This window comes from Orcinus orca, chromosome 1 (assembly GCF_937001465.1).
Source record: "Orcinus orca chromosome 1, mOrcOrc1.1, whole genome shotgun sequence".
NCBI lineage: Eukaryota > Metazoa > Chordata > Mammalia > Artiodactyla > Delphinidae > Orcinus > Orcinus orca.
In genome coordinates this window covers 94,230,978-94,248,083 of record NC_064559.1, presented here as the reverse complement: position 1 = coordinate 94,248,083, position 17,106 = coordinate 94,230,978, and the positions used below count along the sequence as shown (strand labels likewise).

The 17,106-nt window shown below is 37.0% G+C and overlaps 1 protein-coding gene across 14 annotated transcripts in view; it reads left to right on the top strand.

Moving 5' to 3' along the window:
• UAP1 (UDP-N-acetylglucosamine pyrophosphorylase 1) overlaps positions 1 to 16,887 on the top strand; it is a 37,594-nt gene extending 20,707 nt beyond the window's left edge. For 2 of the 14 annotated variants that reach the window (XM_049709150.1, XM_049709135.1), the window contains exons 6-12: positions 4,256 to 4,449; positions 9,798 to 9,938; positions 10,728 to 10,916; positions 11,475 to 11,531; positions 12,035 to 12,085; positions 15,469 to 15,535; positions 16,314 to 16,887. In XM_049709150.1, the coding sequence (XP_049565107.1) occupies positions 4,256 to 4,449; positions 9,798 to 9,938; positions 10,728 to 10,916; positions 11,475 to 11,531; positions 12,035 to 12,085; positions 15,469 to 15,535; positions 16,314 to 16,406 (792 nt within the window). In that variant the 3' untranslated portion in view covers positions 16,407 to 16,887. Of the gene's footprint in view, positions 1 to 4,255; positions 4,450 to 9,797; positions 9,939 to 10,727; positions 10,917 to 11,474; positions 11,532 to 12,034; positions 12,086 to 13,830; positions 15,536 to 16,313 lie in introns of all 14 variants that reach the window. The other 12 variants (XM_049709159.1, XM_049709140.1, XM_049709160.1 and 9 more) reach the window with 9 other exon arrangements.
• The last annotated feature ends 219 nt before the right edge of the window (positions 16,888 to 17,106 follow it).

Here is a 17,106-nt window from a genome sequence, read left to right as displayed (position 1 = left end):
TGACATGAAAGACCTTAATAACACTTTGGAAGATTTGAAAATATTAATGTAAATATTACTTTCCTGGAAATCTGTAAAGGTATCATTTCTCACAGAATTAAAGTATAACACAATCCTGATCAAAGTCCTAGTGAGACTATTTTGGGGACATTTGATAAAATGATTGTAAAGTTTAGAATAAATAAATAAAGTTTAGATTGTAAAGATGACCAGGAAAATGTTGAAAAAAATGATGATAAGGAAGGAAGAGGGTTGAAGACAATCTATCAGATATTAAAATGGGTTGTAAATAAAATAACTAGGAGTGTAGTACTGAAACCAGAATAGAATGACAGGTTAATGGAACAGATCAGTCAGAAACAAACTCACGTAAAGATGGCATTTCAACTCATTGGGGGGAAATGAATGGGATAACTGGATAAAAATAAAGTAAGATGTCACCCTCAGAGCTCATACCAAAATCAATTTCAAAGGCATTACCAAGTAAAAAAACCATAAAGATGACAGAAGAAAGTTTAGAATAATTTTATTTATTTTTATTTTTTTATTTGAGTTTAGTTGATTTACAGTGTTGTGTTAGAATAATTTTATAATCAACATGAAGGGAAGACCTATTTCCCAGAAGCAAAAACCGTATAGGCTTCTGACAAAAACAAATTAAACTACATATAAATTTTAAATATATGAATTTAAAAAGAAGAGCTGCCATAAGAGACATATCATATCCTTGGTTGGAAATTTTCTATTATAAAGATGTAATTTCTCTCCAAATTAATCTACAAATCTAATGCAAAGTCACAGAAGCTGAAGTCTTAAATTTACTAGTACAAGTTTTGAGAGAATAAGCTGGTAGACCTAAGAAGACGACTCCTGACTCTGAAAGTAAAGGGTTGGTTTAGTTCATTGATTGAAGACCTCTATCCATTTCAGTACTCTATGAGTATCTGTGCTGTATTGTAAATAGCTACTAAACTGTAATAGAAATAGTGCATTGGATTTTAATTACGTAGCTACTAAGCTTTAAAAAACAAAACAAAACTGTATTTCTGACTTTGTTCCACTTGGTGTCACTCTTCTTTCTAAAATGGAAACAAAATTTTACTGCTCTGAGCTTCAGAATCAATTTAAATTCTAAATGATTAGAGAATGTTGAACCTGGGAGGGACCTCAGAGATCATCTATCTGGTCAACCCCTTTGATCTCAGAAATGGACACTCTGAGTTCCGGTACTAAATAAGTTCCAGGCTCAAGGTCCTTCATCACATTAGCGGAGGCAGGATTAGAACTGTTTCCCAACTCTTAGTTTTAGTATTATATCACATTTATAAAGCCAAATTCTTTAGATTAATTATATTTTTGCTGGCAGCTCAAAAAACGTTGAATTGGTGTGCCAACTTTTATGAGTATATTAATCACACAGGGATGTAAATATAACCATTCTCTCTTCTCCATTTCTCCTGGCTCCTCTAGGACAAATCCTGTCTCAGTCTTCCTGCTTAGTTCTGTGTCTGGCATATAATGTAATAGTCACTCAATGAATGCATAAATACATATTCAGATGGAACCGAAATATTACAAGACTGGCATATGTTAAAAACTTTTAGAAATAGTAGAAACCATTTATGTAATCCGTCCTCCCACGCTTTTAATTAAAAAAAATCAAGATGTTAAAGTATATTTTTAAAAACACCTAAATTAGGGAGTGATTCATAGTGTGTAGTAGAATTCTATGCAGGGAATTCTTTTTTAATTCTTTAATAGGCTCCTGTCTTGGTGAATTAAGTATTTTTCATGGAGTGAGAGCCTTGAGAAAAGACTTAGTGGAGTGGTTTACAAAAGTTCATAGCTGAGAGAGTAGGAATGATTGTTAATTAAAGATAATTTTAGGGCTTCCCTGGTGGCACAGAGGTTAAGAATCCACCTGCTGGTGCAGGGGACATGGGTTTGATCCCTGGTCCGGGAAGATCCCACATGCCGCGGAGCAACTAAGCCTGTGTGCCACAACTACTGCGCCTGCGCTCTAGAGCCTGCAAGCCACAGATACTGAAGCCCGCGTGCCACAACTACTGAAGCTTGCGTGCCTAGAGCCTGTGCTCTGCAGCAAGAGAAGCCACCGCAATGAGAAGCCCACATACCGCAACAAAGAGTAGCCCCCGCTCACCGCAACTAGAGAAAGCCCACATGCAGCAATGAAGACCCAGTGTAGCCAAAAATAAATAAATAAATACATAAATTAAATTTAAAAAAGAAAGAAAAAATTCCTTTAAAAAATGTTTAAAAGAAGAAAAGATAATTTTATAAAGCAGTTGCAGTAACTTTGAGGTTGAAGTGTTACTTTGAACTCAGCTTTTCAGGATTTAACTTGTAGGAAATCAAGAGACCTCTTAATTTTATGCTGTAAATCTTTTCTGTAGAATATAAACTGACTTCCAACTTCATGTACTTGACAAATGCTTTCTTTTGTAATCTGGACTTTTATAGTATTTGGAGGTTCATAGTTGTTATAAAAGTAAACCTTTTACTGGCAGATTAACACTTGGGAAGTAAAGTGTAAATATGCTTATTTTTATTTTCCATGGCTGGTTAGGAGTAGGGTTGTATAGAAGTGATTGGAAAACAAACCTCGTGTGTGTGTGTGTGTGTGTGTGTGTGTGTGTGTGTGTGTGTGTGTGTTTTAATGGGAATGGGAGGAATCTATTCCAGATTCCCTGTCTACTGAGATACCTACTGTAGAGAATGTGAAGTGATAGACTAGAATTGCAAATAGGTCCATGATTGGTTTAAATAATTTTGCTGTATGTTTCCCTCCAGTTTAATCCACTTCTGTGGTAGAAGGTTTCTTTTCATTGAATACTGTACTCCTTTGAGGGCAGCAAACAGTGAAACTACACAGCAGGCCTACGTATCCAGTAGCCCAGCCTCACTGAGCTACACTCAGTGCCTATATCTCTAATTGCTGTGTAAACTAAGTGCTCAATAGTGGCTTTAGTTGTCTGGAAGGGACTGCTACTGGCTGTATTTATTTTAAGAGATCAGTTGCTGAAGAAAATCTTTAATTTTATTGATATAATTTCATGTATGGTTTGGATAGACTTTTCAAAGTGGGGACAGATTTTTCAAAATACTCTGGAATATGCTGAATTGTTAATCGAACAGGGCAAAAATAATATCTTCATATATTTTAGTTGTTTGATTCTTCTGCTGGATATTCATCTCATCTGAGGCTTGAGTTTTCTATTAGTGCATTGCATACAGTTGTTTCATAATTTTATTCTAAACACTTAATTTAGGTCGGTGATATATGCTTAGGGTAGTGGGGTATCAGAATCACCTGTGAGGTTTTTTAAAATTACATACTCTTATGTTTTCCCTCTGATTTTGACCAAGTACTTTTCTCTCAGCTCCCTGATCATCCTAGAGTCTTTGCTAGATTATCAAATCACTGGTTTTCAGACTTTTTAAAAAAGCATAGAACCTCTTACTTCAAACAAAACCTAGCCTGCAAAACATAAATATGAGTGGGCTTTTCTGATTGAAGTTGGAGTGGAACCCTGTGACCTGCCTGCTCTAACCCTCCTACCTCCTAGCCAAGTTCCTGAAACATAAGGAATTTGCTGTTATATTATATATATATATTATATTATATATATAATATATATATAATATATATAATATATAATATATAATATATATAATATATATTATAATATATATTATATAATATATATAATATATATAATATATATTATATATTATATATTATATATAATATATATATTATAATATATATATTATATATATATTCATGAATGAAAATGAAAGAAACACCATTTTCAAATGAAATATTGATTTGTGCAAAATGAGAGGCAAAATGCCTTACTTCTCTTGTTTTGTGAATCTCAGATTTTGTTTCATTTATTCTCAAAGTAGTTGAGTGTGGTTAAGGATAAATTCAGTAATAAAAACATATTCGGGGGGACATAGACTCCTCATTTAGTTATTCCCAGTCCAGTGTGATTTCTTCTGGGCCCTATGTGTATGATGGAATTTCTACTGTACAGTTTAGTTAGATGATAAATAGGAGGGAGATAATTTACCTCTTCTCAGATAGATGATTATCTAAAGATTCCTCTTGACTTAATACCTTAAAGATAAAGTAAGTAAAATTGTAAATGTGGTCTTGGAAAATGACAGATCTCCAATGCAGCGCCTGATTAAATTTCTTTCTCTACTGTTGTCTTCCTTTGGTGGGCAGGTGGTAGAGAAAACGAACCCTACAGAACCAGTTGGAGTGGTTTGCCAAGTGGATGGAGTATACCAGGTGGTGGAATATAGTGAGATTTCTCTGTCTACGGCTCAAAAACGAAGCTCAGATGGACGACTGCTGTTCAATGCGGGGAACATTGCCAACCATTTCTTCACTGTACCGTTTCTGAGAGATGTTGTCAAGTATGGGCAAGATGGGGGCTTTTAAAAATTTTTATTTATTGTTAATCCGAAGCTAAGTCACTTGAGAAGTAGGAAGAAACTTCAAGTCCATATCGTACATGATTCATCTTCCTTTCTGATGAGCATCTTTATCAAATGGAAGTTTACCTGACATTGTAGTTGTTTTCAGTACGATATATCATCGAGTGCAAATTTGTAGTAGTCCATTCTCCTCAGTGCATTAACTGGAGTCCAAAGCAGTTCTCCCTCTTCTTCTCTTACTTCCCTCCCTCCAACTGTGCTAGGTTCTGGAGAAGCAAAGAATAAGAAAGGGAATACCCTCTCTCTACCACAGCTGGAAACCTTAAAAAATACAGATGTCTACCCTACATCTACTGAACGAGAATTTCTGGAGGTCGATGCAGACATCTGTTTTTTTTTTGTTTGTTTGTTTGTTTTTGCGGTACGCGGGCCTCTCACTGTTGTGGCCTCTCCCATTGCGGAGCACAGGCTCCGGATGCGCAGGCTCAGCAGCCATGGCTCATGGGCCCAGCCACTCCGCGGCATGTGGGATCCTCCCGGACCGGGACACAAACCCGCGTCCCCTGCATTGGCAGGCAGACTCTCAACCACTGCGCCACCAGGGAAGCCCACACCAGATTTTTAAATGAAGGACATTCTCAATATCTGATTCTTCACTTGATTGCTTTTTAGACATTTAAGATGAATGCTTCTTAAAAAGTTACTCAGCTTTATTCTTTTTTTTTTTTTTAACATCTTTACTGGAGTATAATTGCTTTACACTGTTGTGTTAGTTTCTGCTGTATAACAAAGTGAATCAGCTATGTGCATATGTATATCCCCATTTCCCCTCCCTCTTGTGTCTCCCTCCACCCTCCTTATCCCACCCCTCTAGGTGGTCACAAAGCACCGAGCTGATCTGCCTGTGCTATGCAGCTGCTTCCCACTAGCTGTCTATTTTACATTTGGTAGTGTATATATGTCCATGCCACTCTCTCACTTCGTCCCAGCTTACCCTTCACCCTCCCCGTGTCCTCAAGTCCATTCCGTATGTCTCTGTCTTTATTCCTGTCCTGCCCTTCGGTTCATCAGAACCTTTTTTTTAGAATCCATATATATGTGTTAGCATATGATATTTGTTTTTCTCTTTCTGACTCAATTCACTCTGTATGACAGACTCTAGCTCCATCCACCTCACTACAAATAATTCAATTTCGTTTCTTCTTATGGCTGAGTAACATTCCATTGTATATATGTGCCACATCTTCTTTATCCATTCATCTGTCGAAGGACACTTAGGTTGCTTCCATATCCTGGCTATTGTAAATAGTGCTGCAATGAACATTGTGGTACAAGACTCTTTTTGAATTATGGTTTTCTTAGGGTATATGGCCGGTAGTGGGATTGCTGGGTCATATGGTAGTTCTATTTTTAGTTTTTTAAGGAACCTCCATACTGTTCTCCATAATGGCTGTATCAATTTACATTCCACCAACAATGCAAGAGGGTTCCCTTTTCCCCACACCCTCTCCAGCATTTATTGTTTGTAGATTTTTTGATGATGGCCATTCTGACCTGTGTGAAGTGATACCTCATTGTAGTTTTGATTTGCATTTATCTAATGATTAGTGATGTTGAGCATTTTTTCATGTGTTTGTTGGCAATCTGTTTATCTGTTTTGGAGGAATGTCTATTTAGGTCTTCTGCCCATTTTTGGATTGGGTTGTTTGGTTTTCTGATATTGAGCTGCATGAGCTGCTTGTATATTTTGGAGATTAATCCTTTGTCAGTTGCTTCATTTGCAAATATTTTCTCCCATTCTGAGGGTTGTCTTTTCATCTTGTTTGTAGTTTCCTTTGCTTTTAAGTTTCATTAGATCCCATTTGTTTGTTTTTATTTCCATTTCTCTAGGAGGTGAGTCAAAAAGGATCTTGCTGTGACTTATGTCATAGAGTGTTCTGCCTATGTTTTTCTGTAAGAGTTTTATAGTATCTGGCCTTACATTTAGGTCTTTAATCCATTTGGAGTTTATTTTTGTGTAAGGAAGTGTTCTAATTTCATTCTTTTACATGTAGCTGTCCAGTTTTCCCAGCACCACTTATTGAAGAGGCTGTCTTTTCTCCATTGTATTCTCTTGCCTCCTTTATCAAAGATAAGGTGACCATAGGTGTGTGGGTCTATCTCTGGGCTTTCTATACTGTTCCACTGATCTATATTTCTATTTTTGTGCCAGTACCATACTGCCTTGATTACTGTAGCTTTGTAGTATAGTCTGAAGTCCAGGAGGCTGATTCCTCCAGCTCAGTTTTTCTTCCTCAAGATTGCTTTGGCTATTCGGGGTCTTTTGTGTTTCCATACAAATTGTGAAATTTTTTGTTCTAGTTCTGTGAAAAATGCAGTTGGTAGTTTGATAGGGATTGCATTGAATCTGTAGATTGCTTTGGGTATTATAGTCATTTTCACAGGCTCATTCTTCCAATCCAAGAACTTGGTAGATCTCTCCATCTGTTTGTGTCATCTTTAATTTCTTTCATCAGTGTCTTATAGTTTTCTGTATACAGGTCTTTTGTCTCCTTAGGTAGGTTTATTCCTAGGTATTTTATTCTTTTTTTTGCAGTGGTGAATGGGAGTGTTTCCTTAATTTTTCATCATTAGTGTATAGGAATGCAAGAGATTTCTGTGCATTAATTTTGTATCCTGCTACTCTACCATATTCATTGATTAGCTCTAGTAGTTTTTTTTTTTTTGCAGAACGCGGGCCTCTCACTGTTGTGGCCTCTCCCGTTGCGGAGCACAGTCTCCGGACTCGCAGGCTCAGCAGCCATGGCTCACGGGCCCAGCCGCTCCGTGGCATGTGGGATCTTCCCGGACTGGGACACGAACCCGTGTCCCCTGCATCGGCAGGCGGACTCTCAACCACTGCGCCACCAGGGAAGCCCAGCTCTAGTAGTTTTTTGGTAGCATCTTTAGGATTCTCTATGTATAGTATCATGTCATCTGCAAACAGTGACAGTTTTACTTCTTCTTTTCTGATTTGGATTCCTTTTACTTCTTTTTCTTCTCTGATTGCTGTGGCTAAATACTAAAAACTTCCAATACTATGTTGAATAATAGTGGTGAGAGTGGGCAACCTTGTCTTGTTCTTGATCTTAGAGGAAATGGTTTCAGTTCTTCACCATTGAGAACAATGTTGGCTGTGGGTTTATCATATGTGGCCTTTATTATGTTGAGGTAGGTTACCTCTGTGCCTACTTTCTGGAAAGTTTTTATCATAAATGGGTGTTGAATTTTGGCCAAAGTTTTTTCTGCATCTATTGAGATTATCATATGGTTTTTGTTCTTCAATTTGTTAATATTGTGTATCACATTGATTGATTTGTGTATATTGAAGAATCCTTGCATTCCTGGGATAAACCCCACTTGATCATGGTGTATGATCCTTTTAATGTGCTGTTGGATTCTGTTTGCTGGTATTTTGTTGAGGATTTTTGCATCTTTGTTCATCAGTGATATTGGCCTGTAGTTTTCCTTTTTTGTGATATCTGTTTCTGGTTTGGGTATCAGGGTGATGGTGGCCTCATAGAATGAGTTTGGGAATATTCCTCCCTCCGCTGTATTCTGGAAGAGTTTGAGAAGGGTAGGTGTTAGCTCTTCTCTAAATGTTTGGTAGAATTCACCTGTGAAGCCATCTCGTCCTGGGCTTTTGTTAATTGGAAGACTTTTAATCACAGTTTTAATTTCAGTGCTTGTGATTGGTCTGTTTATATTTTCTATTTCTTCCTGGTTCAGTCTCAGAAGGTGTGCTTTACTTAGGATTTGTCCATTTCTTCCAGGTTGTCTATTTTATAGGCATACAATTGCTTGTATTAATCTCTCATGATCCTTTGTGTTTCTTCAGTGTCAGTTGTTATTTTCCTTTTTCATTTCTAATTCTGTTGATTTTAGTTTTCTCCCTTTTTTCTTGATGAGTCTGGCTAATCAATTTTGTTTATCTTCTCAAAGGACCATTTTTTAGTTTTATTGATCTTTGCTGTTGTTTCCTTCATTTCTTTTTCATTTATTTCTGGTCTGATCTTTATGATTTCTTTCCTTCTGTTAACTTTGGGTTTTTTTGTTCTTCTTCTTCTATTGCTTTAGGTATAGGGTTAGGTTGTTTATTTGAGATTTTTCTTGTTTCTTGAGGTAGGACTGTATTGCTATAAACTTCCCTCTTAGGACTGCTTTTGCTGCATCCCATAGGTTTTGGGTTGTTATCTTTTCATTGTCATTTGTTTCTAGGTATTTTTTGATTTTGTCTTTGATGTCTTCAGTGATCTCTTGGTTATTTAGTAGCGTATTGTTTAGCTTCCATGTGTTTGTACTTTTTTACAGTTTTTTTCCTGTAATTGATATCTAGTCTCAGAGCATTGTTGTTGGAAAAGATTCTTGATATGATTTCAGTTTTCTTAAATTTACCAAGGCTTGATTTGTGACCAAGATATGGTCTATCCTGGAGAATGTTCCATGAGCACTTGAGAAGAAAGTGTATTCTGTTGTTTTTGGATGGAATGTCGTATAAATATCAGTCATGTCCATCTTGTTCGGTGTGTCATTTAAAGCTTGTGTTTCCTTATTTTTTTTTCATTTTGGATGATCTGTCCGTTGGTGAAATTGTGGTGTTAAAGTCCACTACTATTATTGTGTTACAGTCGATTTCCGCTTTTATGGCTATTAGCATTTGCCTTATGTACTGAGGTGCTCCTATGTTGGGTGCATAAATATTTACCGTTGTTATATCTTCTTCTTGGATTGATCCCTTGATCATTATGTAGTGTCCTTCTTTGTCTTTTGTAATAGTCTTTAAAGTCTGTTTTGTCTGATACGCAAATTGCTACTCCAGCTTTCTTTTGATTTCCATTTTCAGGTTTACTTTAGAATTTCAACTCCAGTCCCAAAATATTTCCCATTCCACTATGCTTTTTGTAGCTGTGTTATTAATTCATCCAAAGTAATTATAAATACTCATCTTTCCACTAACACTTGATGGTATCTCAGTTGGGAATGTTGGGACAAAGAGTGGAACAGTTTATAAAAGACATGGAATTCATGGGAGAGATGTTGGTGTGAGCTGTGTGTGTATTTTTTTATTTTGGAGATCATGATTTGATTTTTTTTTTAATTTAAGGAAATGAATAGGGAAATCTATTCATTTAATATTTAAACATGAACTGAAATTTAACAAATGCTTTTCCCTTTGAAATCTTAGTACTCATTGTGGGTGCGTTTGCTCCTGAGTATGATTATCAGATTCTCTGGCATTTTAAATTTGGAAAGTGATCTCGTTTTTTTTTTTTTCTTTTCCTACTTAGTATTTATGAACCTCAGTTGCAGCACCATGTGGCTCAAAAGAAGATTCCATATGTGGATTCCCAGGGGCAGTTAATTAAGCCAGACAAACCAAATGGAATAAAGATGGAAAAATTTGTCTTTGACATCTTCCAGTTTGCAAAGTATGTTTCGAATCGCATCAGTAAGATTAAGTATGTCTTGAAACGTTGCCCTTTACTCTTCTAGGCAGAACACTCTTTTCAGAAAACAGTTGACAGCATATATGTCAGTTATGGCATTTTGATTGTGAGTGTATAGTTTTGACTCATTATCATCCTCTAGTGTGAAACCACCAATCCAAGAATATGGTTTGAGTTGCCTGTGAGCACTTTTTTAAAAATTTCAATTAGTTTATTATCTGACTCTCCTGCAAAATTGTTAAAGTCACTTATTTTGGCTGAGAGACAGAAAAGGTTGAGATAGAGAATTGGCCCATTTTGTGTTTAGGATGTCTTATTGATCTGAGTAAATGTTTCAGTGAACATGTTTTTATCTTATATAGCTCTCTGTTAAAGATCACATTGATGTTGAGATTTGTGTCTCAGAATTTGACCAATATGAAAATGCAGAAGAGTAATCTTCCTATATATGTTTCTAAATCACCCTTTTTGCCTGTTTTTTTGTTCCAGAATAGGTACTAATATGATCTTTTTGTATTAAGATTTCTAATCTGACTTAAGATGAAGTATTTTATTGTTGGGGTTGGAAATAATTTTTCATTTTGCAGAGAGAAGGGAATTCCAACTTTATTTCATCCAGGAATGAACATTATTTCTTTCAGCATTCGTTTGAAATTGGATTAAGAGAGACTGTAATTGAAGACCAAAGGCTTAGCTATATAGAGAGGAGTCAGAAGCTGTGTGCACAGTTTTATTTCATAATAAAGCAGTGTTTGTATGGTTCTACTCTAGGAAGTTTGTGGTGTATGAAGTATTACGGGAAGATGAGTTTTCCCCACTGAAGAATGCAGACAGTCAGAACGGAAAGGACAACCCCACTACTGCAAGGCATGCTTTGATGTCCCTCCATCATTGCTGGGTCCTCAATGCCGGGGGCCACTTCATAGATGAAAATGGCTCTCGCCTCCCAGCAATTCCGCGGTAGGTTGATGCCTTTTCTCTTTTGTGTGTATGCTTCCTGGGCTTCTCCTCTTGCACTTCTTTTTTCCTCTATCTCTGATGTATTCCTAGAACTTAAAAAAAAGCAAAGTATTGATGTGGGCAGATCCTGATGTGAAGTAATGAAGGCTTGGCCTGTTACAAAGAGAACAATAGCTTTACTTCCCCTTAAAGAGGAATCTTCTAAAACTCTTGGTTTTTTGGATGCCTCTCTACTGTGTCAGTGAACTGACTCCTACTGAATGATGGTCAGAAGGTAATTCTTCTGGTGTGCCCCATGGTTAAAGTCCATCAGAGGCCACTATGCCACAGCGCAAGAGGATTGATTTTTGCTGCCCATATATCTGTGGCCTCACTTAAGTGCTCTCTACGAGCCCCTGCCCTCCAACCCTCAAAAGACCTGCCACCCACAGGCTGCCTGTGAGACATAGGCGCACTTCAGTTCTCACCATGACACTTTCAGATTGCTGAGGGAGGTGCCAGGAAGGGATGTGCACGCTACTTACATTCACTGATACTCAAACTTTGGAAACGTTTTAGGATTTTAGAATTAAAAAAAAAAAAAAGATCCTTGGAGCTATTCAAATGTGAGATAAAGTAAGTTACGTCTTATGTTTTTTGATAAAACCTCTTTTGGCACCTAGAATTCCCCCTTTCTAAATCATTCGATGTTTCTATACTTTTGTAAAAAACATTCTGCCGTATAATTTATATTCTTAAGGGATAAAAAGATTGTTTGTGTGCACAAAAGCGCTAGAATGCCTTGGTAAAGGTTAGAACATTGGGCATTGGAACTTACTGGTCCATAACTGTGTTTTTACAAGAAGGAGCAGTAGTAGACTGTCTCGCAGTCCAAGGCTACTTTCAGGCTCTGTCTTGTCAACAGGCTTGCTCTGTGCCATGTCATATTGTCCTCATGCTTCATCTTTGACCATTGAGTTTTTTGTTTTTCGTTTTTTTTACACCCTCAGATCTCCTTTGCCAAGTTTATAGTTTACCATAAATACATGCCTTTCAGTCAAGTATATTTTGCAGTTCCACTTCATTTTTATTGTTTGGTATGTTTCCTTTCCCATTAATGCTTATTTGTTCCTACATAGCAGTGCTACAAATGGAAAGTCAGAGACCATCACAGCTGATGTCAATCACAAGTAAATATACCAGCCTGCCTGCAGTGCATGGTGATGGGGCTGTGCTTCCCTCCATACTAACTGGCATTGTAGTTTAGTGCTCTCTGCCTTTTGGTGGTCTGGGGGGGGGGGTGGATGATTGAAGCTTTGGTGGGGGTACTGCTTATTTGGTGGCAGGTATCTCGCTGGATGACACTAACTCAGAATCTCAGTGCATGCTGGAAATGGGGAGCATGCTTTTCTAAAGAATTTGACCATAGGTATTTGAGCCTGTAGTGACAAGTTAACAAGTAAAAGATAAAATCTAGAGCAGGTTACAGGCCAGGGAGAACAAATTTGGATCCCAGCCTACCCCTTTTAGCATAAGCTAGATAAAAATAACATTCTGCAGATGTGTCTTATCAAATTGGATATATGCTGTCAGTATAAAGGCTAACTGCTCCTGACATAGTTGATGGCTCTTAGCGTGGAGAAAACTGTTCTTTTGATTTATTCTCATAGTAACAGCTCCATTTTTCGTCTCTCTGTGTTAATTTTAGTCAGTTATTTCCTGCTCCTAAAGAAAGTGTCTTTTTGTCTTAATGGTTGATAATTTTTAGCTAGAAGTAGCATGTATCCTCTCTTGTTTGGGTACTGACAGAGTTTGAAAAAGCCACTATCTTTATAGCTAAAGAGTCAGCTTGGTATTCTTGTTACACTTTAAAAATAATAAGGTTTAGTTTGAATTTTAAGTTTTTAAGATAATTTGGGAAATGTGTACATAGCCAAGGATCTGGAGATGGGGGTTTTCTCAAAAATAGAGTGGCAGTGATGTCAGTTTCATCTGTATGTTTTTTCCTGCCTGTGCCACTCATCTTTGCCCTGTAGAGACAAGTCCCTGTGAGTGTCATTGTTTCTGGGATGTGGCCCTGGAGACAAGGAAGTGGACTCACAGAGCTGGCTAGTTTCTTATAGCAGCCATAGCTAACTATTGCCCCTCATGCCATGGAATTTTTGACCCTAAATTTCCTTCTGATTGAACCACAGCTTTTAACCTGTAAAGTGAAACAGCTTCTTAATTATAGAGCCGAAAACAACATCCAGCTATCTCAGTTAAGATACAAAAAGTTTTAAACATTATTTAGTTCTTGTTTGGGTTCTTTTATTTCACACTCCCCCAATCCCAATTTACTTCATTTTAACCATTTGTTGAATAGTTAAACTGAAATCAAAGTTTGGCCCCAAATGAGATCATGGAATTAGAAATAGGTCCTGCTGAAATTCTTAGCATTAAAGGATGCCCTCATAGAGTAGAAAAGATTACTTAAAAATGGAGATGGAAAGAAAGTATTTTTTTATAAAAGAGAGAAGAAACAGCTTGGAGGTATTCTGAAAGAATGGAAGCAAGGATGCTGAATTTTGACAAAATGACATTATTTTTATTTTTTACCTGAATACCTACTCAACAGTGTTAGCTACCAGAAGGATGCTTGACTAAAGAATTAGGGGACAGGGCTGTTGGGGGCTGATTTGCCTATCTCCTGAGATTTTACATTTGGTGACGGGAGCTCCTCTCTCTTCTCCTCTCGGGCATCCAACTTTCTTAGTTTTTTTTGGTATCTTTGTGGTACTAGAAGGGAAGTTATATTCAGGTTGGCTGTGTGTTCCTCCGGTTCAAAAACACCTTCAGTTCCTGGCACACCAAATCCTTTAGGGGTTCAGGTGGGGCTGGGTTATATACATCTTATCAATGGAATGGGTCCTCATTTTCCCATTTGGTTTTATAGGACTCCAAGCTGCCCCAGAGGGTCTGGACCACATCTCTTGAGCTCTTTTGATAGAATCTGATACATATCTACATCTCTGGCTGGAGAGATATGTGCTCCATCTTTTAGTTCATCTTTTACCTGAATTAGTCTGCCATCCATCTACCCTCATAGTTCGTTTATTCATTCAGCCAGCACGCGTTTGTAGGCCTGCACACAGACCTTCAGGTACTGTTAGTATCCCAGGTGCTGAAGTAGCTTACACAAGAGAAATAAGTCATTTCTTACAGCCTACTGGGAGATTCAAGATGCACATACATAAAAGTTAAGTAACATCATCAGGCAGTATGTGTTAAATGTGTGGTATAAATAATAATTACCCTAGGAGGCAGTGACTTATCACATGTCTAATAAATTTATTTATTTTTTTATAAATAACTGAATGAGAGCAATCACTATGAAATGCATTGGTCAAAGGAAGGTTGGGGCTTGAGTTATGTCTTGGAGGGTGGGTATGATTTGGATAGTTAAAGGGACCATAGCTGAGAATGACTTGGAATAATCTAAAGTGCATGTGTCTGGGCTGGTTTGAGTGGGAAGTAGCAGGACAAGTGAGTTGGAGTAGGGTATAGAGTGCCTTGAAGGCTCACTAAATGGTTCTGTTGACAGAAAGATTGGGTGTGGCTAACCTCAGAAGCCCTCTGATTTTATTGACTCCACCAAAGTTAGTGAAGTTAGTGACTTTAAGCATATTAAAAGCACTGTTTATTGACTTTTGTGTTACGTAATTAGAAACTCAGGATCGCAGGTGGCTGTAAATGTTAGAACGTGATCTAGAGGAAGCAAGTGGTGACTTTGGCCTTGCCTTCACTTGGGTGCATTCTGCCTTAGCTCTTAAAAAAGGGACCTTGGTGAAAGTAACCAAGAAGCACCTTGAAACATTGAATAAATCAGCTCAGCTAATCTAGGAGATTTGGGCTGTACTGGGAAATAATTTAACTGACCCTTTAGTCCATTGGAATTTTCTGTAATGAAGGAAATGTTCTGTATCTGTGCTATCCAATTTGGTAGTCATTAGCTATTTATGGCTACAGAACACTTGAAGTGTGGTTATTATGACTGAGGGACTGAATTTTAAATTTTTAATTAATTTTTAAAATTTTAATTAATCTAAGTTTAAATAACCATATGTGGCTTGTGGCCGCTGCCTTGGACAGTGCAGCTTTAGAATGTTGGTCAACATTAGTATGTAACGTGCAAGGCTGTGGCAGGGGTTAAAATCAAATACGAAGGATTCAAAATGCCTTGCAGTGAGCCTGGAACACAGTGTGTACTCAGTAACTAGTCCCTTGTCTATGAACTTAAAATTTGGAAATGATAAAAAATGATATGTACGTTAGGGGGTAAGTGTGTCAATGTTGGCGAAGTACTTTGAAGAGCTACTGGTGATTACCCCAGATAGTGTCTTTTGGACCATGATGATTTCATGTTAACTTACTCCTCAGGGAATTAAGTGATCATGAAGGTAGGACCTGCTCTATTTGTTTAGGAGAATTTTGTTATCTGCAGGTTTCTCAGAGGGAAATTATGGTCTGTATCTTCGCTCTGGCAAGTAACATGGGAAGCAGAATCTTTACTGTGTCTGATTTTTTTTCTTAGCTTGAAGGATGCCAATGATGTACCAATACAATGTGAAATCTCTCCTCTTATCTCCTATGCTGGAGAAGTAAGTTTGCTTTTTGCTTTTTTCCCTATTCTTTTAGAAGTAGGATTGTGATATTGTTTTATGTTGAAGTAGAGTTGTCCTTAGAGAAGATAACATCATTTTCCAGTGGCCCTGCCCTGAGGAGCTCGTCCTGAGAATGAGAAACCTTCTCTTCGAGAGTTCCTGTTATGGCTTTGCATCTGTCCATTAGTTGCCATGAACAGAATGTTTAATGTTTACTTCATTTCACCTACACATTGAAATGCAATGGGCTTTTAAAAAATAAGCCTTGTTTTTTAGGTAAATCATCTGTCATTTTTTAGTGTGATGTAATTTTTCCTTTCAGTGGGTCTGTTTTGTTCATATGCTTAGTACTTTCACCTTTAAGACTGGGGGATGTAGGGACCCCTTTATTCTAATATGTAATATTTTTTTCTGGAGATCCTTGTCAGATTGTTCACTTCTAACATCAGAAACAGCCACCTTGCTTATTAGAATGTTAACTCTACTAAGTGATGATTATAAGGAAGAATGATTATCATCTTATTAACTTTAAAACTTTTATTATAATCAGAATAACTTTCCCTCTTTTTGTTGTTTGTTTTATGCTTCCATAAATAGGTCATTAAGCCCAGTTTAAAAAGTATACTAAGCAGATTTTTTATTGACTTGTAAATTCTGTATCTCAACCCAACTTGGCATTCATGCTTTATCATTATTATATAGCCATTAAGTCCAGCATTACATGACTAGTGTCCACCAATTTTCTAACTGTGTTTCATTTCAACCCTTCTTGTAGGGACTAGAAATTTATGTGGCAGATAAAGAATTCCACGCACCTTTAATCATTGATGAGAATGGAGTCCATGAGCTGGTGAAGAATGGTATATGAGCCAGATACCAAGTTCCACCACAATAAGAATAGCTTTTATTTTTGATAGACCGACTGTGAACCTACAGGACCTCTCCCGGAATACTCAGTTTTCAATATCCACAGGCTTTCATTTTAATTGTTGAACTCTCGTAACTACTACATATTCCCCAAGATCCAGATGACTGAACTTCAGAAAGTGTTTTTATGATTCTCAACTGATTGAAGGTCTTATTTATATTTTTCAATTGTATACTTTTTTTTCCAAGCTAAGGAAAACATTGGCCATCTAGGAAATTTCCTACAGCTTATGTGTAGTCAGGGTGTTCAACATCACTTTACTTGGAGCTGGCAGCATTTGTTTTTGAAGTTGTACATAGTAATAATATGTCGTTGTACATGTTGAAAGGTTTCTATGGTACTAAAAGTTTGTTTTATTTTATCAAAAATTAAATTTTTTTAAGAAAATGATTGGACAATAAAATGAACTTTTCTTCTTGTCTCTGGAGTGTCATTTGTACCTTGAGGGAATTATTCCATTGGGAAAATGTGAATCTTTGGAGAAACTTTGAGATAATGCAAAAAATCAAATTGATACCTCTGTGACTGCAATCTTCTAGTTTTTTTTATGAATATCTAATTTTGAACTTTATCCTCCTATCACTTTATAATAGTGGCCCTCAACCAGAGATGGTTTTGCCTTCCTCCAAGGGACGTTTGG